The following is a 16,701-nucleotide window of genomic DNA, read 5'->3' on the forward strand; positions in this document are numbered from 1 at the left end:
ACTTTTTGTTGCGGTGCGGGGGCTTCTCATTGCGGTGGCTTCTCTTGTGGAGCACGGGCTTTAGGCGCATGGGGTTCAGTAGTTGTGGCTCGCAGGCTCAGTAGTTGTGGCTCACGGACTTAGCTTCTCCGCGGCACGTGGGATCTTTCCAGACCAGGGCTCGAACCTGTGTCCCCTGTATTGGCAGGTGGATTCTTAACTACTGCGCCACCAGGGAAGTCCTCCTACATCCTTTTAGTCAGACCACCGCCCTGTTTTCTAAGAGGAAACCATTTGGAGTTTGATAATAACTCTAACAAGGTTTAAAACACCTCGCCTACCTGAATGAAACTAGAGCATCTAGTGCCCCCTGCTGCCGTTTGTAGGAAAGGCAACCAAATAAGAAAAGCTGGATTCTTTGACAGCGAACTTCTGCTTATCAAGGTCTAAAAAGAAATCGGTATAAATATCCTATAACTGAAGTTAGATTCCCGTTTCACCTTTTCTTGAATTCACCCCCTTGAAATTCAGTTGTTTACTTTGCCTCTGCCAAAAAATGACTCTTGCTTAATTATACTGAGAAAACTCATTTACCTTTGCTTTCCTTGAATTTGATTGTAGCTGCTTTGACTTGGGGATTTGTACTGGTTTTGTTTTACTCTTGGCTTGTTTTCATTTCCGTGAAGCCCGAGACCGGCGCGCGGGGCGAAGGCTGAGGCGTCAGCCGGCGGAGGTAGCCTCCGCAGGCTCCACGGCCCTCGGGAACCCTCTGAGGCGCCCCGGCTCCGCTGCCTTCGAAGACGCCAAACTTCCCAGGATTCTGAGAGGTCGCCGTCAGGGTCAACAGGACGCCGGCCCAGGGCTGAGTGTCAGGCGGGTTCAGCCAATGAGCATGCGCTTTAGGAGAAGTGGGCCCGCCCCAGCGGACTTGGGCCTTATAAACGGTCGCTCCGAAACGCTCGCGTAAAAATGCTTGAGCTAGTTGTCGAGCGCGTGGCGGTTGCCCACCAGCGGTCTCCGCGGCGTCCTCGGCGGGGCGGGGCCAAAAGGGTCTGACCTGCGCGTCAGAAGCAGGTGAAGGCGAGCAGCCCGTGGAGACGACGCGCCTGGCCGAGAACAGGCACGGGGCCGCCTCCAGAACCCGCCCCGAGAACCCGGCAAGAGCGAGGAGGGAGCGGGTGGGGGCTGGGGAGTGGGCGGGAGTCGCTGGGTGGCTTTGGGCGCAGTCCCCAAACCGCCTGGCCCAGAGGGTAGGTGGCCGGGAGCAAGGTGTGATCTCGGACTGGGTCTGAGCCAGGTCCGGCCGCGCCCTACCCAGGGCCTCCATCCTCCCCTCCCGCTGGGAACAGACTCGCTGTGTGACCGCAGTCTCTGCCCCAGGAAGGCCAAGTTCCTTGACAGCAACATCTGGGTACAGGGGAAGATAGAGATTGATGATAGCGCTTGATAGGAGGGTGTCTTCCAGTTGTGGCCTCCGCTGTGGCCAGGTTGCCCTTTCTTTCCCCTCCCAGCCTGGAGGGGCTGTGGAGTTGAGATCTCAGTAAGGAGGTGGTATAAATTTGTTAACGTCTTTCCAAGGTACAATCTTTCATACTTAGGGTGCGTGGGAGTGTACTTTTGCTGCTGGATGGTGGCTTTATTTGTAATCCTTCCAGTGAAAGCTTTCGGCGATCTCGCCCTACCTTAGCTCATGGATTTCTAGTAAGACATTCAAGGCTCATGGCTTCCTTGTTAAGACTTATTGTGGCCATGTGTCTCACCCGACCGTTTCAGAAAATTGTTCGTTGGTGGCACGAGCTGTGATACCAGCCTGGGGATTAACTGTTGTGCTTTGTATCAGAAGAGTGCTAGTTTAATTTTTTTTTTTTTTAAACACTGTGAGAACTGTAACCATGTTTTCTAAGAGGTCAGATAATGAAAATGAGAACGTTTATACTGCTAACGCAAGCATGATTCCCATCACCAAAAAAGAAGGCTAAACGACTGTGTTATTTTAACGACAAATGTAAGGACACATACAACTGGACCAGGGACGTAAATAACCCACACAGAGCATCCTGCACACCGTACGGGAAAGAATTTGGGATTGGGCATGGTGCAGAACGGGATGTGAAAGCGCATTTCGAGACAATCTCACAAGTCCAGAATGAGACAGGCAAGTGCCTCCAAACCAGCCAAAGGTGGTGTCTTTTTGGGAAATGAAATCAGCATTCACCCAAAAGTAGCAGCTGGTGAATTAGCATGGGCGTCCTACACAGACAGACATGCCTTGTCCTATGGCTGCCTTGATTGTTCTATGAAACTGAGTAAGGTCACTTTTCCTGATTCAGAGGTTGTGACCAAAATATTCTGTGGGCAAACAAAAGGAGAAATTTTGATAACAGGTGTGTCGGTCCCTTACAGTGTAGAGCTGATTTTGTCATCTCTCACCAACCATCATGCTTTCTATAGTATATCAGCTGCAAGCCATGCACCAAATCATGGCAACAAAAAAATGTTCTTTCTAGCTCTCAGGTACTTTGACTTGAAAAATGGAGTTTCAGATCGTCTTCTGGATTCCTATGAGGATTTGAATGAAACTGCCGAAATCATAAAACAAAAGGCTGTTGGTATTTTGCCCAAGTACAAACTAGACTTAGCTCCTCTACCTGCATATTCGTCAGATAGCACAAATGTACATTTTTTGGTTGCTTTGGAGGCACTTGCCTGTCTCATTCTGGACTGATGAGCAGAGAGAGGCGTAAATGGTAAGTAATCGTGTGGGATCTGAAGAGAAGAATCGAGGACCTGAAACAGGCTTTGTTTGTTTGTTTGCTTAAAAATCAGTAAGTCCCTTGTGACTTTGGTTTTTATGAATCAATCTTCCAAAGCCAGGGTGGCCCTGGAAGAATGGATATAAACTGAGTTTCTGAACATTTGAAAATGAGGACCAGGCTGAGGATCCCAGATCACTCGCTGAGGCGCAGACGTCCTTGGAGGTCCTGCCTGGGCTCTCAGCCTTGCCTTCCCTTTATCCAAGTCCACCAAATACAACTTAGGAAACCCTGCATCACTAGAGACTGGGAGTTCTGCAAATCCAAGGAAGCCTGAGGATAGAAATCAGAAGATCTGAGAACTTGGATGGGAAAAAGAAGTTTCTGTACTCACCAACGTCTAAGTAAAATTTAGCATTTCTTTCCATTATGAAAATTGGCAGCAAACCACAGCAGTGCTAGAACCTGTGACTGTCATCCCCAGGAATCACAGATATTCACGTTACAGACACCTCAGAGTATTGTTTATGTGCACAACTACTTGGAAATTATGGTAATTATTAAAACCCACTTCTAGATCTCATAATTTAATAATGAAGCACATCTTATATCGCAGATTTAAACGTTTAATATTTTGATAACTTTATTTCAATAAAACTGGCTTCCTTGTCAATCCTACATACTTTATCTTGTACATTTGTCCAGACTGCCCAAGGGTTGATGGCACATTGGAAGTTAAGAATATGCTGTGGGGCTTCCTTGGTGGCGCAGTGGTTGAGAGTCCGTCTGCCGATGCAGGGGACACAGGTTCGTGCCCTGGTCCGGGAAGATCCCACATGCCGCAGAGCGGCTGGGCCCGTGAGCCATGGCCGGAGCCTGTGCTCCACAACGGGAGAGGCCACAACAGTGAGAGGCCCGCGTACCACAAAAAAAAAAAAAAAAAAAAAGAATATGCTGTGGATCATGAGCAGACAGCTTTACAAAGAGGTGGAGGTGAATAGGCTTTACTGCACTCTCGTCTTGTGCTCTATCTTCCCATTAGACGGAGGAGGTGTCAGCTGGAGGCGTGTGAGTTGAGAGGACAGTGGCCCTTTTGCCTAAGAACCTTCCTGTTCCCGCATGTTGTTCACCTTGCTCTTTTCGATTTGGGTGAAAACGCCTTGAGTAGGAATACTGTGAGGCTGTTTTCAGTCTCTTAAGACCTCAGTGACGGGGTGGAAGGGATCTCAGCATCTTATAAATCCAGGCACTGGGGTCCGGGGAAAGTTATTTACTTGGGGGGGGGGTTCATATTAGTTAAAGACACTGAGGCATCCCAAGAGGGATTTTGGTTTTATTCAGGTTAGGGAAAGTGTCCTGGGAGTCTGTGGGGAGGTGGGGGGAGAGAGAGAGAGAGAGACAGAGTGAGAGCATGCACCCACAAAGGTACCAGCATGCCCTGAGGTAAGGATGGTTAAAGAAGGGGATGAGAAGGAGAGCTGGGAGAACCCGGAGCCAAAGTTCAGGATACCACTTCCTCCATCCACATTCTGGCACCTGCCATCAACTCTCCTGTGAATCTCCCAGAACCCTATTTCCTTATGCCCACCTTAGACTTCTCATCTTAGATAGTCTCATTGCTTCCTTGAAGCACTTTTAAACACAAGGAATAGGTTCAGCAAATTTCACAAGATATAAGATATATTCTTAAGATTTCTTTCTTTATTAATTTTAAGAAATTCTATTATTCCCAGCCCCACGGCACCCCTAGAGCTGCTTGATAAGCCCTAGATGACAGCCTTCTTCAAATCTCTGAAGAGCTATTATATAAGGAAGAGGGTTGGAGTTACTGTCAGTGGCCTGGAAGGCAAAACTGGAGTGAGATGAGAAGTTGTAGCCAGGATGCAGGATTCCAGATCAATTTAAGGTTCATCCCTGAGAACGTATTATTCTGGAACGAAAGATGATTTAAAGTGCCTTTCAATTCTGGCACTCTGTACCTTTCCCCTTCAGGTACTTAAGTCCAGCAAATCCTGGGCTTGAAGTATGAAACCGGGATCCTGGTCTCCCCACCACATCTAGATGCCTTCGTAGATGGTGCGGTGTAATAAAGGGTGCTCGGGCTTTGAAACCAGACAAACTCGGGCTCTAGCCTTTGCACCCTGTGGAGTTGAGTCTGTGGACAACGAAATCCCTTCGCCTCTCTGAACCTTACCTCCCTCCGCTGAAAATGGGGACAATCTGGTGGAAAGTATCTAAAAGGCCCGGGTTGCTGGAGAGGTCCCACACACGTCCCTTAAATATTGAAGGAACTTCTTCAACGGTTAAAAATCTTTCGCCATCTGGAATCCCTGGTACACCCAGGCCCACTCCTTGCGAATGCATGTCACTCCAGGTCCGTCCGGCAGGAGGCACCAGACCCGAGTCCCGGGATCAGGGCCAGGACCAAAAGCCGGGTCGCCGAAGCGAGTGGCCAGGTCCGGAGCGAGTGCCCAGGTGTGGCCGCCGCCTGGGATGCTACAGTACAGGCGTTATAGGTGGTAGAGCCGACTAACCTCCACGGCGCCCGGCGGGCGTGGGCGGGGCAGGGCTGAGCTGCAGTGGAAGGAGTGCCGCGCATGCGCGCCCGAGGGGCGGGGGCGGTGCCTGCCGGAATCAGCGGCCCCACCCAGTACTGGGAGGTAACGCGCAGAGTAGAAGGCGCAGCCGGCGGGGTCAGCTTCCCTTCTTCAGGTACGAAGTTTTCCCGCACCTAGCTCCCGACTTTGCTCTTTTCAGCCGCGGAGACAGCTCGGGGCTGCAGGTGAGCTGTACATCTCGCAATCGAGACTTTCCTGCCCGTAATTTTCATGCAGCGGTGCAGAAATAGGCAGTTAAAGACGCAGAGAACCTTGGGAGGATTTTGCAGGGGGTGGAGTCTGTTCTCCCGGGGAATCGCTTTTCTCCTCCTCCTGGGAATTGCCGGAGTTCCTTCCTTCCGCGGTCCTGAATCTCCCACCTGTTCTCCTTCCTACCTTCCTAGAGCTAAGGAGAGATGGGGAAGAGGGTGGGGCTCTTGGACCATCTAGAAATGCTTGGCAGGGTTTTAAACCTTCCCAGCACCACCCAGACTTCACTCGAAAATGTGTCTTTCGAGCCTCAAGGAGTTCAAAGGTAGGTAATTATTGATACTCAGCGTGTGAAAATGCTTTTTATATAATAGCTTACGGGAAATCTCTTAGTGGTTTCCCCAAATTTTGGAGGGCTAAGGGCAAGGCAGGGCCCCTTCATCTGGTTTTGTGCGTTGTGCAGTAAATCATTTTGCTGCATTGCACCCAAGATGCTTTCTGGCCTTTCCAAGGGCTGGGCGTAGCGTTTGCGATGGGAACACGTGATACCTCGTACCCACGCCCATCCCGCCCTTGTTAACGCAGCCTCTGGCTTTCCTGTGTGATTCTGAGCAGGACATACGGTCCTGCCACGGAAAAGAAGCACCAGAGCTGATTGCCTTTTGTTTGAATTTTCGCTGTAAGCACGAAACTTCTTACAAGGATTGAGAATAGATTTATTTTGCCTCCTTAGAACAACACTCAGTTCACTAAGGCGATGAAGGGCTTTTTCCTGGCACTAGAGCTATACCGAGGGTAGGTCAGTTACGGAATGTCTTAAGGCAGAAGTTATTCCTTTGGTTCACATACTCATTCACTCAGCAGGCATTTACTAAGCACCTGCCTAAGTGCTCAGTAGTGGGCTTGGTGCTGTGAGGAAGACGAGATGAATTGAACCTGAGCTTAGTCCTCAAGGAGCTTGACTGGCCCAGAGGAGAGAGAAGCTCACGGGAAGTAAGTCTACACCAGGTAGAAGGGATGCGGCCCCAAGAGAGGGTCAGAGGAAGAACTGGGGGACTCGGAGGAGGGAGAAGAACCAGGCTTCCACCCCAGGTGATTAACTTAAGGAGAGAATTAGGTCCCTCAATTACTACCTGATGAGGAGTGATCTCTCTCATAAGCTTCATCTCTGTGGAAGGGTGCTTCCTGACTGTGTGTTGGGCATCTCAGACTGATTATGTTTAAGTTGGGCTCCATCATTCCAGGGCACCCCACTCCTGCCCCCACCACACACCTGCTGCTGTTCCATTGTTCCCTGTCTCAGGGAACAGCATCAAGGCTCCCCTCTTCTCTAGTGGTCCAAGCCAGAGGCTTATCCCCCCTGCTCCCTCCCCACACCTGGGCTTGTTGAGTCAACCTCGTTCCACCCTCATTTCTCCAGGCCAGGCCACCATCATCCCTTGCTTGGCCTACTGCCTCCCAGCCTGTCTTCACCAGACTCCCTTTACAGGGCTTCCAGGGGTGATCTGGCCCTTGCTCACCAGCCCCGCCCCCCCCCCACTTTCACACCCCTTGCACTTGTCTCCATTTTGAAACCATGCCATGCTTTCTCGTGCCACCAGGCCTTTGCACATGTCTCCCTTCTGCCTAGGACATGTGCTTCCTTGCCACCCTCCTCCCTTGGTTTACTCCTGCCCTCCCCGTGACCTCAGCTGGGTCCCTGCTTCCTGGAGGAATTTTCCTTTAGGCTCCAAGCCTCAGTAGGTGCAGCTCCTGGTTGCGCTGCCTGTGCCTCTCCTCCTGAGGGCTCCCTCACGCAGCTGCCACCTCCATGGTGCTGCACTGGAAGTCCTGGCATACCAGAACCATGTCCATCAGTGGGGCTTTCCATCCCTTCCTGCTGCCTGCACACAGAAGATGCCCAAGAAAAAGTCGTTGATGGAATTTGGTATAAGTGCAGGTTGTACTATTATGGTTTGAGTCTATGAATGCCAGCATCATGAATCCACCCTACCTCAGTTGATTTCTCGCTGTGCTGAAATAGTATTGCCCTTGTTTATGTCAAGCTTAAAAATGTATATAAGTGTGAAAGAGAGGAATCATTATATGAGCAGTTGGTATTCGTTGGGTGTTCATTGTGTGCCAGGCACAGTTCTGAGTGCCTTATAGCATTAACTCATTTCATCACCACAACAGCTCTGTGTGGTAGATATTTTTATTATCCCTATTTTACAGATGGAGAAACTGAGGTACAGAGATTAAGGAACTTGCCTAACATCACATGCTACTGAAGTCCAAGCATGCATTTTGGAATGTGATGAGCTCTTTGAGAAAGACAGGAAGTAGGACTGGACATGAAGCTCTCATAGGGCTGAAGATGGTAGGTCACCAGGTGGAAGACGGTGCAGCGTGGGCTAAGCTCTGAGGCCAAGCAGAATTACTTAATCCAGAATTCAAAACTCTGAGGAACCTCAGGCTCACTTTCACATTCATTCTTTCAGCAGCTAACTCAGTTTTCAGAGGTACTACTGGTTAGGAATGGGACTTCTCTGAGTCTGAAATCTTGGTTCTGCTGTGTGACCTCGGGGCTGCTGCTTGCCTTCTCTGTGCTTCAGTCACCTCATCTGGGAAATGGGGATAACAATGGGGATAGTACTTACCTCGTAGGGTTGTGGTGATAATTAAATAGGTTGTTACATGTAAGGCCTTAGAGTGGTGCCTGGCACATGGTGATTGCTCAGAAACATCATCCTCATTATTTGTTTATCCATCATTCAGTCAACAAATGGTTTTTGAACACAGGTCCTTCCTTCCTATATGTTCAATCCCACTGGACAACTTCTTGGGCATCGGCAACTATCCTGTTTTAATTCTTTGTGCCACAGACATTGAGGATTTTCCATCATTGCCTCCTTTTCAGTGCCATCACCTCCTCCTGTGCCTTGGGCTCCCTCCCCAGACCTTTCCTCACAGTTAAGTGCTAGCTTACTCTCTGAGATCAACTCAAGACCCCTTTTCCATTCTTCTGGGTCAGTTTGTTACCAGTTGCTACAGAGAATTAAAGACCAGGTTAACCTGAATGGCAGCAGTGAGAAAATTGTGAAAATACAAAGAATTCTCATATACCATTCCTCGTAGATACAAAGAACTACTTTCTCCAGGGAGGAAATAGAGATGTAAAAAACTTAAGATGTGCCATCACCACCAGGAATCTTAGAATTTAAAAAGCTGCAAGAACCTTAGAGCTTATCTTGTCTATTTCCCTCACTTTGGGGGAGTTGTTCTTAGGGATGGGGGGTGGTCCAGGGCCCAGCAGCCGCTAGTGACCAGAACCCATGTCTCCAGCCTGTAGCTAGCACACTTTCTCCTACATCTTAGAGAATCCCAGGCAGGATTTCAGTGGAGCTTCTTAGAACTTCCAGCCCCTGGATGTTTCAGCTGCTGCTGTGTTGCCTGCAGAATGTCATGGTCACTCAGTTAACTTCGTGCCAGGGCTGCATTGTACCCTTTAATGGTTTACCATGGACCAAGCGTGGGCATCTCTGCCACCACAGGAGAGCTGTCTCATAACCAAGCTAGTGCAAAGCACATGTTGAAAGGGAATCTTTGGGGACTCCCTGGCGGTCCAGTGGTTTAGACTCCATCAGCGCTCCCAGTGCAGGGGGCATGGGTTTGATCCCTGGTCAGGGAACTAAGGTCTTGCGTGCTCAGCCAAAAAAAAAAAAAAAAAACCAGAAAGGAAATCTTTGTTTCAGTCAACAAGCAAACGTCCACATTACCCCTTTCCTGTTTTTCGATGTGAGGAGGAGGGGGGACAAATATCTGTACAAATACGAAAGAAAGAATTATAAGGTGGAGTTGCTGAGATCAGGGAATTTAGAGGAAGAAGAGCAGATGCTGCAGACCAGGTGGATGGTGCAGGTAGGAGTGGTTAAGGAGCTTGTGGGGCGGCTGACAAGGGGAGCAGGTTCAGAGGGAGATGGGGTGTAGAGGGCGGCTGGGATGGATATGGGGGAGTGGGGGAACATTCCAGGCACGGGAGTGCAAAGCGGAGGTGGCAGCATCACGGCCCTGTGACGAGACCCGGCTAACCAGAGCAGAAGTCCTCCTGGGGAAGTGGAAGGGAGTACGCAGCTGAGGGAACAGCAAGTCTTGAAGATAAGGAAGGAGAATCAGCCTCAGGTGTCGCCCTGAGCGTTCTTGAGAGTGATGAGGGTGGCGGGACAGCAGCTGAGTGCTGGGAGAAGTGAAGATCTAGCTGCCCTTTTCTTAGTAGGTTAGAGAAATTCATTTCTGTAACTCTGTGGAATGCATATCATTTTTATACACATTTGCTCCCCCAGAGTCTTATCTTGTAAAATATGTCTCTTCCACCTTGCTTTAGACTTGAACCTTGCCAATGGACCTGATTGGTTTCGGTTATGCAGCCCTGGTGACATTCGGAAGCATTTTGGGATATAAGCGGAGAGGTGAGCCCAAACCAGATTTTTCATCAAAGAGAGGTTGGTCATTGTGCTAGGATCATCTGAGGGTCTGTAAGCAGGACAAGAAGCTAATAAGCGACCTGGTGGGAGGTTGGTGGTTGTGCTAGGATTGTCTGAGGGTCTGTAAATAGGACGAAAAGCTAAGAATCACGTGGTGGGTGGGATTCTCGGAAGGATGGGGGTTCCATGGGGCTGGGTGGACAGAGCCTGTCATTCCAGAGCCTGGGCATCTGGGTCTCCCTTTACCTGTTAATATCAATTGCATAATTAATTGACTTACCCTCTTCAGGGCTACTCACTCATTGTCAAATGAGGTTTTTGGTTTGTTTATATACTCATAGTGTCAAAAAACTGAATTATGTTGATACTGTGTGTTGCACAGGAAAATTACTTAGATATCATATCTGAAGTGGTTTCTTCATGTCTGTGCAAAGATGGAAAAAAACACCCAGTTGATAAATTGAAGGATTTTCATGGAGAAAAATGAAAGATCAAGTTTTCTATTTTGCTTTGTTTTAAGGTAAAAGCGTTTGCAGTTATGGTGTCTCATATTTGCTTCTTATGTTTTTAAGAAATGAAGTTATATTTCGAAGAGTGTTATATTGGTGACCTTGGGGGACTTGAGTTTCAGGTCTATATGGTTATCAGGGTTACTTCCTTCGTTAGCGGTTTTTCAAAGGGTAGGAAAAGGGGAGAGAGAGAGAGAGAGAGAGAGAGAGAGAGAGAGTGAGAGTGTGTGTGTGTGTGTGTGTGTGTGTGTGCGCGCGCGTGCGTGCGTGTGTTGGGGCTGCTGGAGGGTGTGGGAGGAGAGGAATACTTCCGTTATCAGGCATCCTCCTTCACTTGTTGCCTGTAGAATTAGACTACAACCTAGTGCATGTGGCTTCTTGTTCTGGATGGGTTGTGTGTTTTGGTGTGGGAGGTGCTGCGATCTGAATTTAAGGGTGGTTCTTAACCCTGCTGCAATCTGACTTTCCTGTAGCTGTTTAAAACACAGATACCTTACAACTGAATCACTTTGCTGTACACCGGAAACTAACACAACCCTGTAAATCAACTATACTTCAATATAAAAATAAAAAATAAATTTAAATCTAAAAAAATACAAAAAACAAAAAACCCCAGAGATGCCTTGACCCTAGGGATTCCAATCCGATCAGCTTCTAAATAGATTGAGTGCCCGGAAGTGGGGACTCTGTGTGTTGGTGACAGTGGCACTGGCACGTGCACCCTGCAGTGCTCGAGTCTATTACAGTGCCCCAGGCAGCGCTGAGCAGGGCGGGCGCTGGGTGGGGGAGGGGGTGGATTGGTGGCTGGCTGGCTGCATCAGTGACCAGGTCCTTCCTGTTACTCTGTGGTCACAGTCCATCCCTGAGTCCTGATGTGTTGAGGCTGGAAGGTTTGTTAATTATTCAGGACAGAACCATCGCTTGGTTTGAATAGGCCCCCCTCTCTACCTCCATGAGCTGAAAATATCATTTCATCTTATTTTTATCATCACAACCTCAGTAAAAAAAATGGAGGCAAGGAGAACAGGGGGAATAAAAGAGGGGCGTAAACAAGTCAGGTAATTGTCCAAGACCGTGCAGTCACTGTCAGAAGCAATACTGCAGGCAGGCTTTATCACCATACCTACCCCTCCCATTGCTATGTACCTGGGGTTCCTCTGCCTCGCATTTGGGGTTCAGCATGAAACAGTCATGTCTTAGAAACTGTCCATGGATAGCCGATACCTAACTTGGCTTTGTCTAATTACAGTGCCCAAGAAGAAATGCATTTTTCCACATGTGGAGTGATGAAGGTATACCTTTCATTTGGGGATTCTCTCTCTGAGCCCGTACTTTTTTTCACCAGGTGGTGTTCTGTCTTTGATTGCTGGTCTTTCTGTTGGATTTTTGGCTGGCTGTGGAGCTTACCGTGTCTCCAATGACAAGCGAGACGTAAAATTGTCCCTGTGTGAGTAAGGCGTTTTTCCCAGTTACGGAGAATCAAAGCTTGGGGATAATTTTTTGATACCTAGCCTCGGTGTACTAGAAGATACTGGTGACATGGCAGGTGGGCATATGCGTGTGTGGAGACAGAACACTGTTCTTGTTCCTTTCTACACAGACCTGATCAAAAATAATGATGTTGCTGCCAGGCCTTCCAGCTCAGAAGAATATTTCTATAAAACTTGTTACTAGAAAAATAAAATAAAATTAGAAAAAGCAAGGAATTATGTCTGGATTTTCTGCTAATGCTCCTGAACGCATATTAGCATAGTTTGTGTTACTGTGAAAATATCTAAAAAGAGACAGCCTTGCATTATTTTATTTAATTCACGAACAGCTTTTAGGTCCCCCACTTTGCCTTAAGATTTAGAAAAGCAAGGCTGACTCTTTTAGCTTCTTCCCTTGTTGGGCTTATAGTAGGAGAATGTCCACAGGGAAAATGGAAAAAACCTGTGTGTGTTTAAAGCCCCAGGATGCTTGGCTTTCTTCTGTCTGGGTTGAAAGACAAATACAGGGAAGGTCTGGAAAACTACACTAAGGAAATGGTCTCTGTTTAACTTGATGATTATTCAGAGTGCCCTGGTGGGCGTGGAAGAAAATACAAAGGAAGACAAATTGTACCAGTTCTTTGTTTGAGGGAGAGGAAGAGATTAAGTGGGATTTTTTCCCCTTATTTTAAATAGGAGCAAGGGATATTTTTAATAATGACATTATGTCAGAAGATAAAAATATATGGGCAAAATATATATATATATACACACATATATATGTATGTATATATATAGGGCTTTTAGGCATATGCATTTAAATAGTTAATGTATGTTTATTGTCAGTCATGTTTTTTATATCAGCAAGTGATTTTTCCTTGAAAGTTCTTAAATTGTGACATCAGTGCCCTAATCTCTTCCATAAAACTGCTTCTCTCATCATGCTGGTTTAGCTTCTAAAAGGCTGGTATAATGCTCTGAGTTTAATATTATTAGGCTGTTTTTATGTACTCTTCAGGCATCAAATTTCCAAAATGGAATGCTATAAAATAAAAACAGTCAGCCTTTTCTTAGGATTATTTTATTAATCAGGTCTTACTTTAAAGATTTACTTTAGAAACTGATTTCTTTTCCTTCCATTCAGCTAACTAAACATTTATTGGCTGTCTCTTGTGGGTCCAGGTATACTGCCTAGTGTTCCTAAGGAAACTTGAATAAGACACAGTCCTGACCTTCCCAGGAGTGTTCTATAAATAGAAATTAAGTTAGAAAAAGACTTTTCCTTTTGAAGATATTTCAGGAATGGATTTTAACGTGCTTGTTTCCTCAGAAACCATTTTGATAAGCTATTTTGTAAAGTGTTTTAATAGAGCACTTTATCTTTTCAAGAAAATAGCAACTCAGTACCAATACATAATAGTTGTCATATTAGAAAGCTGAAATGAAATCCATTTTTCCCCCAAGCAAGCACTGATAACATGTTTGAAACGCTGGTTCACGCACCGGTTTGGTTTTTAGTTACAGCTTTCTTCCTGGCCACCATAATGGGTGTGAGGTTTAAGAGATCCAAGAAAATCATGCCAGCTGGGCTGGTTGCAGGTTTAAGGTAAGAAAAACTTATTTTGATCTATTCTTTCCTCTGCCGTCATTTTGAAGTGCTGAATTTTTGGCAAAAGTCAGTTTTAACTTAAAAGGTCAAAGTAATTTGTATTACAATCAGCATGATTATAAAACCTTAAAATATCATCCAATCGTTGACATTTATGTGCGAGTGAGCATTTTTATCAAATACACTTAGCGTTGCTGTGGTATCTGGTCACATGTACACAGTTACCTTTTTCAGAATAAGGAATTCAATTCAGCCTCATTTTTTCTCAGGATTTACCTGTCTGAGACAGTAAAGGTATTCATTTAAATTTGATAATCTCTCTTAGAGAGTTGGACAAAGTGAAAGTCTTGCAGTTACTTTGAAATTTTAAGGGAGAAAACTTAATATTTTTTAAAAAGATAAATAGGGAGCTTCACGTTTCTCTTAATCTCAGTAATTCTATCCATGAGATTAAGCACATTACCAAGTAAAAATTTGTACTTAACATTTTGAATTCTTTGGAAGCTGCGTTTATATGTTGACAGCTATCGACATGTTCATTTTCTTTGATGTACGTTTTCACTTTTTGGAATTTATTCCAAAGAAATAATGAGATGTATACAAAGACTGATGTTTATTGCAAGTTTATTTCTAGTGGAAAACATGATCAACTGAAAAATTAGAAACAGCTTGAAAATTCACCAGTAAGGAAATGGTTCAATAGGTGTTTTGTCCACTTAATGGAATATTGAGCAAGCATTACATGTCATGTTTTCAAAAGCTGTTTAGTGTCATTAGAAAATATTGACATAATAGGAAATGAAAACAGAATAAACAAGCAAATATAGCGTGATCTCAATTTTTTAAAAGTCTGGGTATATAAAAACAAGATAGGAAGTAATATTTCAAATTGTTAGTAATCTCTAGGTGGTAATGCAATGGGTAATTTTCTCCTTTCTATTTTTCAATAGAATTTTCTAGTGTGGCTGGATATAATGTTTATGATTTGGGAATGAAAGTGTGATTATAAAGGACTGCTTTCTAATGATAGCCCTGTTCTAATAATGATACTTGGTGGTGGAAGGGGTCAGAAGTAGGGTTTATAGGTCAAGAAGACAAGACCCCAAACGTGGAAAGAAGCTGAGATTGTAATTATGACATCCCCAAATCACCCCTTGATTAGTTTTTCAAGTTGTTTGCCTTTACTCGTTTTTGAAAGTTTTGTTTCTTTCCAAACCTTTCTCTCACAAAGGTTCATCCCAGATTTTCAGAACAGTGAGTTCTGATTTTCCTCCTTCATTCAGTGAACATTTTTAATTCAGTCACGTCTGGAAGTTCAAGTACAGGGATCCAGGGATGGTGAAGTCACCCCTGCCCCAGGGAGTAGAAGCAGGGCAGAGCGCTGGGAGCCAGGGTTCAGTGCCACATGGGTTAGGTGAACGCGCGACCCTTCCGCCTCACACCTCCTGGGTCACCCTCCCCTTGCCTGTCTTTTGTTTTAATCTAGCCTCATGACGATCCTGAGACTTGTCTTACTGCTGCTCTGAGAATCCGCAGGAACTGAAAACTAAATTTGAGTCGTTCTGCTGTAATGGGCAGAGCCTACTCTTTGTACTGAAAAGATAAATTCCAATACGGAATGTTCACCGTGGTCTTATTTTACGGTAGAAACTGCAAAAGAAACACTGTCAACTCTGATATGGACACTGGTTTGAGGGATTTTTTTTTTTTTTTAAACAAATAGTTTAACTGTTTTCTGATTGTCAGGTACTGGTTTCATTAAAGGTATTTAATAAATCATGATACACTGTTTGATTTGCTGTGTCATGTGGTTTTGTTTGGTTTGGGGTTTTTTTTTTTTTTTTGACAGTTCCAAATACTCATGTCTGAAATAAGCTTAAATTAAACTACAACCTACAGATGATGGAATGCCCTAAGTGGGCTTCACAGAATGCTAATGTACCTATTTGTCATTTGTGTTATATTTTAAATTATTTTTTTTCCATTTTAATTGTATTGCTACCAGTGTTTTTTCTTTCTTTAAAATACTTCATCCTCAGCACACTCTGTACCAACAGAATGTATTCAGTATAAAAATAAAAGAACTTCTGTTTTAAACCTGTTCCTCTCATTTTAGTGTCCTCTCTGTATACTCAAATCATCTTTAACATGTTAAGTGTTCAATTATTATTATTTCATTATTATTTTTTTTTGCGGTACGCAGGCCTCTCACTGCCGCGGCCTCTCCCGCTGCAGAGCACAGGCTCCGGACGCGCAGGCTCAGCGGCCATGGCTCACGGGCCCAGCCGCTCCACGACGGCATGTGGGATCTTCCCGGACCGGGGCACGAACCCGTGTCCCCTGCATCGGCAGGTGGACTCTCAACCACTGCGCCACCAGGGAAGCCCTAAATAACTGATATATTTTTAAAATAGAGAAAGAGGATGAGAGTGATGAAGCCAGGAAGATAGAAGAATAAGATTCTGACCAGCTTTCCTCCTGTGACAGGTGGCAAGATTGTAGGTTTTCAGATTTTTCTCTTTTTATCTACTTGCAGATCATCCTCCTTCCAGGACAAGCCTTGACTGGTGAAATGGGGTGAGATTAGGGGATGCTGAGGTTTTTCACTTTCCAACTTACAGTCATCTCTGTATTTTAATGCTGGCATCTGTAGCCCAAAGACGTCAATCGAGAGGATTTTCAATGACTCATGGGGATTTAAAGCAAAAGTGCAGAGTTAGAAAAAGTGGGTCTTTTCACATTTTCCTTTTCTTCTGAAAATGAAAATGTTTTTTAGAAACATAACCCATGCTCATTTTGAAGAAGGTAAAATAGTATAGAAATTAGAAGCCCATCCCCACCTCCCCAAGATAGCCTTGAGAGGTTGATGGGGCATGATAGGGGGAGACCTGGTGGAGTGATAGGCTCTGGACAGCTTGAGGTACCTGGGGAGGGGGGTCCCTGAAAGCAAGGAGGGCTGTGGGGAGGGTAAGGGGTGGCTTTGGGAGGACGAGGAGTGTCTTCATGGTGTGAATGGGAGCTGATTTATTTTGTAGCCTGTTACCTGGCTCATTTTCTAAGCCAGCGCTTCCACACATTAAGAGCTCAGCAAAATAAATGAAGAAAAAAGGAT

At 45.7% G+C, this 16,701-nt stretch overlaps 1 protein-coding gene across 1 annotated transcript; it reads left to right on the forward strand.

Annotated features, from left to right (window-relative positions):
- The first annotated feature begins 5,392 nt into the window (after window positions 1–5,392).
- On the forward strand, window positions 5,393–15,373 carry TMEM14A (transmembrane protein 14A). The gene is made up of 5 exons (XM_065886181.1): window positions 5,393–5,514; window positions 9,903–9,987; window positions 11,857–11,958; window positions 13,499–13,586; window positions 15,076–15,373. The coding sequence occupies exons 2-5, from the start codon at window positions 9,918–9,920 to the stop codon at window positions 15,113–15,115; spliced, it is 300 nt and encodes a 99-aa protein (XP_065742253.1). The 5' UTR covers window positions 5,393–5,514; window positions 9,903–9,917; the 3' UTR covers window positions 15,116–15,373.
- The last annotated feature ends 1,328 nt before the right edge of the window (window positions 15,374–16,701 follow it).

The sequence above is a fragment of the Phocoena phocoena genome, chromosome 10 (genome assembly GCF_963924675.1).
Source record: "Phocoena phocoena chromosome 10, mPhoPho1.1, whole genome shotgun sequence".
NCBI lineage: Eukaryota > Metazoa > Chordata > Mammalia > Artiodactyla > Phocoenidae > Phocoena > Phocoena phocoena.